This window comes from Rhinatrema bivittatum, chromosome 5 (assembly GCF_901001135.1).
Source record: "Rhinatrema bivittatum chromosome 5, aRhiBiv1.1, whole genome shotgun sequence".
NCBI classification, from domain to species: domain Eukaryota; kingdom Metazoa; phylum Chordata; class Amphibia; order Gymnophiona; family Rhinatrematidae; genus Rhinatrema; species Rhinatrema bivittatum.
Window position 1 is genome coordinate 98,531,157 of NC_042619.1, and position 9,767 is coordinate 98,540,923.

At 44.9% G+C, this 9,767-nt stretch overlaps 1 protein-coding gene across 1 annotated transcript; it reads left to right on the forward strand.

The window, feature by feature from the left end:
- The first annotated feature begins 353 nt into the window (after positions 1-353).
- Positions 354-3,957, forward strand: LOC115092362. Its single transcript, XM_029603163.1, has one exon. It carries the CDS (start codon positions 354-356, stop codon positions 3,840-3,842), a length of 3,489 nt encoding a protein of 1,162 aa, XP_029459023.1. The 3' UTR covers positions 3,843-3,957.
- The last annotated feature ends 5,810 nt before the right edge of the window (positions 3,958-9,767 follow it).

Consider the following 9,767-nt stretch of genomic DNA (forward strand, 5'->3'; position numbering starts at 1 on the left):
CGCCACATAAGGCATGGCAGAGAGGAAGATCAGGAAGGGGCGGATCGTTCAGAGGAGGAAGAGCGCCTATAGGGGTCAATCAATGTGCATATTGTAAACAAGAAGGACATTGGAAGGCTGAGTGCCCTGAGAAACCACGGGAGGACGAAAGAGGGAACGGTTCAAAACCCTCAAAATCTCAAGAAACTGAATGGCAAATGGCGTTGGACGAATTGTCAGATGAGTCTGGTGACGATATCGGGCGAAACTCATGACTAACCAGGGAAGCCCTGCCCTCCGATCCGTTGGTAGAAATAAAGGTTGGGTCTAAAACCTTCAAAGGATTACTAGATTCTGGAGCACAACGATCTGTCATGTCTACTGCAATCGCTATTCCCACAGCACAAAGCATCTCCATTGTAGGGGCCTCCGGGAAACCACTGGCAGCCCCTATTCTTCAGAATCGACAGGTTCGAGTGGGAGGACAATTAGTATCCCACCGATTCCTCTATGTCCCTGGATGTCCAGTCCCACTAATTGGTAGAGATCTCCTTTGCAAATTAAGGGCCACTCTACAGTTTGAATCAAATGGTGAAATCAAAGCTTCCTTTGCAGACAACCCTGTTTCCCTTATTTGCCCTCTCCAGGAGGAATGGAGACTACATCTTCCCATAGTCGAACGAACCATCGAGCACCGATATGAGGAAGAGACCCCTCTCAATGTAAAACGAAGGTACCTGATGGATAGCGTACCTTCAGTATGGTCTGAAAACAATCCAGGAGGACTGGCAACCGAGGCTGACCCAGTCTGGATAGAACTGAAAGAAAATGCACAAGTCATTAACCAAGCCCAATATCCTATTCCCTACGTGGCCAGGCAGGGAATACAAATACATCTACAAAGATTATTTGACTTGGGTATCCTGCGACAAGTCCGGTCTGCCTGGAACACTCCCTTGCTACCAGTAAAGAAACCTGGTACTAATGACTATCGACCTGTACAAGATCTACGAAAAGTAAATAGCCAAGTGGCGGACTTGGTGGCCCTGGTACCCAACCCTTACTCCATTCTAGCTCAAGTCAACCCCAAATCAAAGTGGTACAGTGTAATTGATCTCAAAGATGCTTTCTTCTCCGTTCCGGTAGCAGAAGAATGTCAGAAGATCTTTGCCTTCACATGGGAAAATGCGCACACTGGAATAAAACAACAGTACACCTGGACTAGGTTGCCTCAAGGATTCAAACATTCTCCCACGCTTTTCGGGGAACAGCTGGCAAAAGATTTGAAAACTTACCAGAAAAAATATGGGCCAGTAATACAATACGTTGATGACTTACTGTTGTTCAGAGACACATATCTTGACTGTGCGAAAGCTACCCTTCACCTGTTACAGACATTGTATTCAAAAGGGTACCGGGCAAGCAAAAAGAAAGCCCAAATCTGTGAATTAGAAGTAGAGTACTTGGGTTTCCGAATCCGTGAAGGCACTCGATGCCTTGGAATCTCTCGTACAAATTCGATAAGGCATCAGCCTACACCAACCTGCAAAAAAGAACTGCGAGCATTTCTGGGAGCTACTGGATACTGCCGGCTTTGGATTGCTAACTATGCAGTTATTGCCCAACCCCTATACGACAAGCTGCGGGGTAAAGAAGCAGAATCTCAACCCTTCCAGTGGGAAGGACATGAACTGGTACACTTACAACAACTAAAAGAAGCCCTGATCTCACCCCCTGCTCTGGGGCTACCTGACGTAACTAAACCGTTTCATCTGTTTGTAGATGAGAAAAAAGGAATGGCCATTGGGGTCCTAACTCAAACCTTCGGATCATGGGAGAGACCTGTTGCCTATCTGTCAAAAGGAATGGACAATGTTGCCAAAGGATGGCCGGGTTGTCTTCGAAGCATCGCGGCTGCATGCATACTAATTCCAGAAGCAGTCAAGTTGACATTTGGACAAACTTTGCAAGTAACAACTCCTCATACTATTCAGGGACTGCTCGAAACACATGGACCAAAGTGGATGACCAACTCACGTCTTGTAAAGTACCAAGCCTTACTATGTGAAACTCCTGAAATTCAAATACAAGACAGTAAAAACTTAAACCCAGCCACTCTAATGCCAGCACCTGAACCAGTAAGCCATGATTGTGAAGAAGTCATGGCTACAGTACACTCCAGTCGACCTGATTTAAGAGATCAGCCTTGGCAAGGCGCATGGACCTTATTTACAGATGGAAGTAGTCAGGTAAAGGATGGAGTACGAGTGGCTGGCTATGCAGTAGTAACTGAAGATGATATCATTGAAGCTGGACCCTTGCCTTCAGGAACGTCTGCACAAAAAGCTGAATTAATTGCCCTTACTCGAGCTCTTCAGTTGGCAGAAGGGAAAACTGTAAATATTTATACAGACTCTAAATATGCCTTCTTAACCATCCAAGTACACGGAGCATTGTACAAGGAACGAGGATTTCTCAATGCCGAAGGAAAACAATTGGCAAATGCGCCAGAGATCCATGAACTGTTAAGGTCCGTATGGCTACCACACAAAGTGGCCGTAATGCATTGCAAAGCACACTCTGGAAAATCTGATCCTATCGCTCGGGGAAACCAGAAAGCTGATTCTGCCGCCAAAGCAGGAGCCCAAGACCCTTATCAAACAAAAAAGACCATATGTCCCCTCTTGCAGTTTCCAACTGAAGTACCCACCTACTCAGCCGAAGAAAACGACTGGGCAAAAGCTGAAAATTTCCATCAACAGAATGGGTGGTGGATCATATCAGACGGACGGATATGGATACCTGATACTATTGCGTGGACAATAGTAAGAGAAGCACACTGTCATACACACCTGGGACGTGATTCATTGGCAAAACTACTGGCAAAAACATACTATATAAACCGAATCACACAATTGACTAAACATGCAATTAATCAATGTGTTACGTGTGCAAGAAATAATCCTCGCAATGGACCTGGTCCTGCACCGGGACATGTTCTCCGGGGAACTATACCATTTCAAGTCTGTCAAATTGATTTCACCCACATGACCCCTGCACAAGGTTACAAAGCCATGCTGGTGGCAGTATGCACCTACACCGGATGGATTGAAGCTGTGCCTACGCGAACAGAAACTGCAAAGGAAGTCGTTTCCCTCTTATTGAACCAAATCTTACCACGATATGGATTACCAAGGCAGATCAACTCAGACAACGGCCCAGCTTTTACAAGCGAGGCAACTCAACACCTCACCAAAATTTTGGGCCTCAAATGGCATCTCCATTGCACATGGAGACCTCAAAGTAGCGGGACTGTTGAACGAGCTAACAGAACTTTGAAAAGTCAATTAGCCAAGCTATGTCAAGAAACAAGAACCAAATGGCCCAAAATGCTACCATTGGCATTGCTTAACATCAGATGCACTCCACGACAATCAGGACTAACCCCTTATGAAATGATGTACGCAAGACCGCCACCGTTGCCCTCTTTCCCCGAATCCTTACAAGTCCAAGGGGAAATGTCACTCAGCAACCAAATGAAAGGACTCTACAATACTGTGGAAGCAATTCGCAAATATACCTGTGAGACAGAGCCACTAATCTTAATCAATCCTATCCATAAATTCCAGGTGGACGACTCTGTGTGGATCAAGGAATGGGACGAATCAGACTTCCTTAAACCTCGATGGAAGGGACCATTCACTGTGCTGTTAACCACACCCACCGCTCTCAAAGTATCCGGTTGTCCCACCTGGATCCACTGGACCCGAGTTAAACCAGCCACCGAAACTTGGCAGGTCTCCAAGACCGGTGACAGCACCCTGCGCTTTACTAGAAATACAGCAAAGGTCAACCTACTATAGAAACTAATGCAGTCACAGAAATACTAATAACCTGTTTGTTTCTTTCTTCTCTCGCAGGCATCAAAAGCATATGATCTCAATGCTCTGGAAGTGGGTTATCAGTACCCTTCTGGTAACCGCTCTAACTATCATATGCCCTTCTAGCAGCGATTGGAAATGGTTCATCAGCATCATCTATATCATCATTTCTGCTCAACTATGGCTCATCTTTGCCATAATCCGAGAATCCTATGGCTACTAATGATCCTAATAGCTATAGTATCAACATCAGTTCAATCTTCGCTCAGCCAAAACTGTACAGAATGCATCAAGCAAGTCCGCACTACAACTGAAGACGGGTACCAGTTGGTATTCACAATCATTCATCAATCTCAGCCACCACCATTATGTATAAAAAAGCCTGCTTGTGCCTTAAACACCACTCAAGGACAACAGTCTTTCCATCGATGTATCCTTAACGGCAAGCTCATCTGTCATTCGCCTACCACACCCAAGTACTACAATATAACGCTAACCACCGGATTGCCAAAAGCTTATACTTCTGACATCGTACCAGCTGGAAAAGGAATTCTATACTACATCAATTCAACAAAGGTCCTAATTGGAGGACCGCCCATTGTCTCCATTGACTTTAACGCCTGTGATGCCATCGACAAACATCCAAGTGCAGTGCATTGTGGTTCTCCAGCATGGAAGAGAGCCTACACTTTCAATCACAAATATCTCTGTCCTTATGACCGTTCCAGTAATCCCTCCCGGTGGCTACCATGTGCCGGGGACAAAGAACTTTCCGGATGGAAACTGGTCTGTGACTATACTGGAGGAGGATATTCAGGATGCCCTGGAATGGGTCGACTAAGTAAGGGAGCGGGAAACCTCATTACTCTAGAATGGCCAGTCCGGTCTGAGGGATCCCCATGGCAAGATACTTGGGGTTTTGGAATTGATGGCACAGGAGGAGATCCCATGACATACCTTACCATCACTCAGCGACGAGAAAAGCCGCTCCCTATCATTCATCAAACCACTGTGGTGGGATATCAGTCCTTCTTCGATGAAATTTCTCAAATCAATGAGGAGTTGAAAAAGCATGCTATCTCCAACCAAGCAAAAAATATGTTCATCAACTTAGCTGAGAACATAGCTTTATCTCTGAAAATACAAAATTGCTTTGTATGTGGTGGCACCAATATTGGAGAACAATGGCCATGGGAGGCCAGGGAGATTTTTCAAGCTGATTTGAACACTATGAACACATCCACCACGTATAATCGAAATCACAATCCTTATGAATGGGCTCTACAGACGGATGTCATCGGAAGACAATGTTTGTCACGGCACTTCTCCAAGTCGTACAAAGTGCCCGTCGGTAACTCACCATGCACAGGAGTTCTCACAGTTGCCAGTAACACTCAATCATGGTGGCAAACAGAAAACCAGACCATACCCACACCATTCTGGACTGAGCCTACCTTAAACGCTACGTGGAAAGAAGCTGGCCAATTAACCACGTCATTCATAGCCCCAGACGGCTATTACTTCGTATGTGGACGACGGGCTTATGAACAACTACCTCCTCAATGGTACGGTACCTGCTTCCTAGCTACTATCCGCCCTAGCTTCTTCTTGCTCCCAGTCACAGCAGGAGAAACGCTAGGGGTGCCTGTCTATAGTCCAATGAAGCCAAGTAGGCGACGAAGACATAAGGTCTCTATCGGAGACTGGTCCGATCAAGAATGGCCACCCGAACGGATTATCGAATATTATGGTCCAGGAACATGGGCAGAGGATGGCTCTTTTGGATACAGAACGCCTGTATACATGAACAACCGTATCATCAGACTTCAAGCTGTTCTCGAGTTCCTCACCAATGATTCCGCTCTAGCCCTTAACATTCTTGCCAAACAGAATACCAAATTAATTACTGCTGTATACCAGAATCGATTAGCCCTGGATTACCTCCTTGCTCAGGAAGGTGGTGTATGTGGGAAATTTAACCTTTCCAATTGTTGTTTGCAGATCGATGATAAGAGTAAAGTCATCGAAGAAATCACAGACCGTATGGTGCGGTTGGCTCATGTTCCGGTGCAATCCTGGTCCGGAGCCTTGGATTGGACAGCTTCATTACCTTCCTGGCTTACATCTATTCCTGGGTTCAGGGAACTTTTATTCCCTTTATTATTTTTCTTACTATCCTGTGCACTCCTCCCTATGTGTTTCCCTCTTTTCCTCAGGAGCCTTTCGTCTATGATGGAGAAGATCGCTGATCGACGAGCAGCAGCCCAAATTATGATGCTGAACCAGTACGCTTCAATTTCTTCGCTACCCTTCAGTGATTCCTCAGACTCAGAAGATGAATCTTCAGTTTACTATGACACTAATTTTTAATTTAAAACATACGGCCACCTTGTTTGCTCAGGTGAAGTCCGGCTACAAAGGGGGGTGGAGCCAATAGGGCCCATCCGTCTCAAACCGGTGAAGACACCATCGACCTGGCTAACAATTTAGGGCCCTACTCAGTATTATGGTACTAATTATTTTCTTGTCATTTCAGTTACTTCACATATGAAGGTGATACTTACGCCTTCTTACCGAAGTTGAAGTATCAAAGGGGGGAATGAAGGAGTTCAATTTTATGGACTACGAAAAGATCGGAAGAACTATGTCTAATCATGCTGTAGTGAAACGCAAGCCATCTTGATTTACTAACATTTGCAACGCAAACGAACCCTAACACGTAATGACGTACTTACGCACTAACGTTTAGTGAACGTGACTCCATTTTGGATTCATATTTTGTATTGTATTAATACGAACGCCGTCGCAAATGTCTAACCCGTCAATTAAATGACGAAACAATAATCTGATCATAAGCTACACCTACTAGAGACCACGCTAGCTATTGCTTGTTCAGCAGTTTGTAAAATGATTGTTCAGCAAAACCAGAACGCATGTGCAAAAGATAAGAATTGTAAAGTGCATAAAAGTTTGCTCCTGAGGGGGCGTGGTATGCAGTTGTACTAAGCCGTTGTCTTAGCTGCATCTTGCTGGCAATAAAAGTCTATCTTTGCGGATCAGTTGTCTGGACCTCCTTACTGATTAAAACAGACGGTTACACTAGGCCCTTCAGGATCGTTCATGCCCTCACGCCCTCCGCTTTGTGCATCCCTAGTCTGGAGAACACTTCAAGATAAAAGAACTATTGAAGCATTTATCTTTACCATACATAAACCCAGGTAAACAGATTTTTTTTTTTTAACAGAGTTTCAGCCCTGCAGCGAAACCCTGCAGGGTTTTTTTTGGGGGGGGGGTTTCAGCATTGCCTTTATAGTTTACAACCTGGTCCTTAAAATCATTCTTTTCAGATCAGTCACTAAATTTCTCTGCTTGCCCCTTCTCTTCCCTCCTAGGAGGAGGCCCCAGTCCTTCTGGATTGTGACTCACTCTTCTGAGATTTGAAAGTCTGTCTCCATGGTGACTGGCTGATGTGGGTGGGATATGCAGGATAAACAGCATTTCTAGAAAGCCGAGTTTTCTTTTACATTTTTAATCATAATAATTTAGATTCATGCAGTAGGATCCCCAGCTACGAAAAGTATCCAACCCCTCCCAGCCATTTCACAACAGATCTGTTTCACATAATCTCATTTAATAAAAAGAAAGCGCTAAGGAGTAAAAGGCAGTGGGCACACCCTCCACAAGAATTTTTGGGGGTGGTGAATATATTTTTCCTTTTTTTTTTCATGCACAGTATTTCCTTCAGACTGAAAATCCATACATTTTAGCAATTTGTATGCCAAACTATTAATTGTTGGTGATACAGTATTTACAAGAATATTTATTTTTTTCATTACATATACAGATGGGTCTAGATTTTTCAAAAACCCTAAACATGTACCTCAGATTTCATACTTAAAATGAGAGGCACATGCATTCAGGCATTCATGTATGCACACATCCCCAGAATTACCCTCGAGCTTCTTATGAGCAGAGTTTCACTGGTGTGTGACTAGTGTGGCTTGCTTCCTCCCTGTCTTCCTCTCCTGGAACCCACTCCTTCATCTCTCACCTCAGTTTACAATAGGCACGGTGGCAGCAGAGACACTATTAGGTCGATACAGTACAGTGCGCTCCGACGGAGCGCACTGTTAGCCTGCTCTTGGACGTGCATTTTCCCTTACCCCTTATTCAGTAAGGGGCGGAAAACGCCCTTTATATATTGGCGATATTAAGTCGGAGGTCCCGAAGGGTATATATTGGCGATATTAAGTCGGAGGTCCCGAAGGGTAAAAAAAGTAAAAAAAAAAAAAGAAAAAAATTTTTTAAATGGACCGGCGGCTGTCGGGTCGAAAACCGGACGCTCAATTTTGCAGGCGTCCAGTTTCCTAGCCCGTGGCCGTCAGCGGGCTCGAGAACCGACGCCGGCAAAATTGAGCGTTGGCTGTCAAACCCGCTGACAGCCGCCGCTCTGGGCTAAAAGGAGGTGCTAGGGACGCGCTAGTGTCCCTAGCGCCTCCTTTTGCCCGTTTCTACCGCACCACCTAACTTAAATACTGAATCACTTGCACAGGCGAGTGGCCTGTGTGTGCGCCGGGAGAGCGGGCGTCCGTCCGCTCTCCCACGGACTTTATTGAATCGGCCTGTAAGAGAGAGTGTGTAGTCATGATCCCCAGCCTCTGCTCCTCTTCCCTTCATGGGTTTGCTGTTCATAAAGCAAGTGTGCATTATAGGGGAAGAGGAGGAAGGAGACTTGTAGCGACCGTCAGCACATGCTCTTCCAGAAATCCTGTTGCTGTTATGCCTGCTGCTGTGGAGATTGGCCAGGAGATAGTGAAATATAAGACATAACAAATGCCAAAATTGACTAGACCAAAAATCCATCAAGCCTATCCCCACCCCCTATACTGTCTCTGACAGTGGCCAATCCAGGCCACAAGTACCCAGTAGGATCCCAAAGAATAAATTCAATCCTTCTTGCTCATAACCAGGATAAGCAGTGGCTTTCCCAGATATGACAAATAGGGTTTAGACAAGTTCCAGAAACTTGTCTAAACCCTTTTTAAACCCAGCTATGTTAACTGCTTTCACCACATCCTCTGCAATAAATTCCACAATTTAATTGTGTGCCGAGTGAAAAAATACTGTCTACTATTTGTTTTAAATGTGCTATCTTTTACAATCATAGAATGCCCCCTTTTCTAGTACAATTTGAAAAGGTAAATAACTGTTCCCTGTTTACCCGTTCCACTCCATGCATGATTTTATACACCTCTATCATATCTCAGCTGTCTCTTTTCCAGGCTGAAGAGCCCTAACCTGTTTAGCCTCACCTCATAGGGGTGAAGTTCCATCCCCTTTATTAATTTTTTTGTCCTTCTTATCACTTCTCTGAATCTTTTCTAGTTGTGCTATATCTTTTTTGAAATGGAGTGCCTAAATAAATAGAACTGCACACAATACTCAAGGTGTGATCGCATCAGGGATCAGTAGAGACATTATGATGTCACCTGTTTTATTTTCCATTACTAATACCTAACATTCTATTGGCTTTTTTGACCACCGCCACACACTGTCCACAATAACTCTAAGGTTTCCTGGGTGGTGACACCTAATAAAGAACCCAGTATCGAGTACCAATTGTTTGGATTAATCTCCCCTTTCCTTATCATCCATGCCAGACCAGTCCAGACAAGCAGGTTTTGTCCCCCCTGCTAGCAGATGGAGACAGAGAAAAAACGTTCAAAGCTGATTTCTCTTTCCCTATAGGGGCCTGGTGCTACCTTCAGCATTTGTCTTCAGCAGATAGAGCAGACATGTGGACTGGTAATGCAGCTAGGAGTAGGCCACTCCTGGGAAGGATTTAGGCCCAGTTTCCCGATGGAGCCGAGGCTGAGTCTTAGGGATACTCTGAGTGACGGTCTTGGT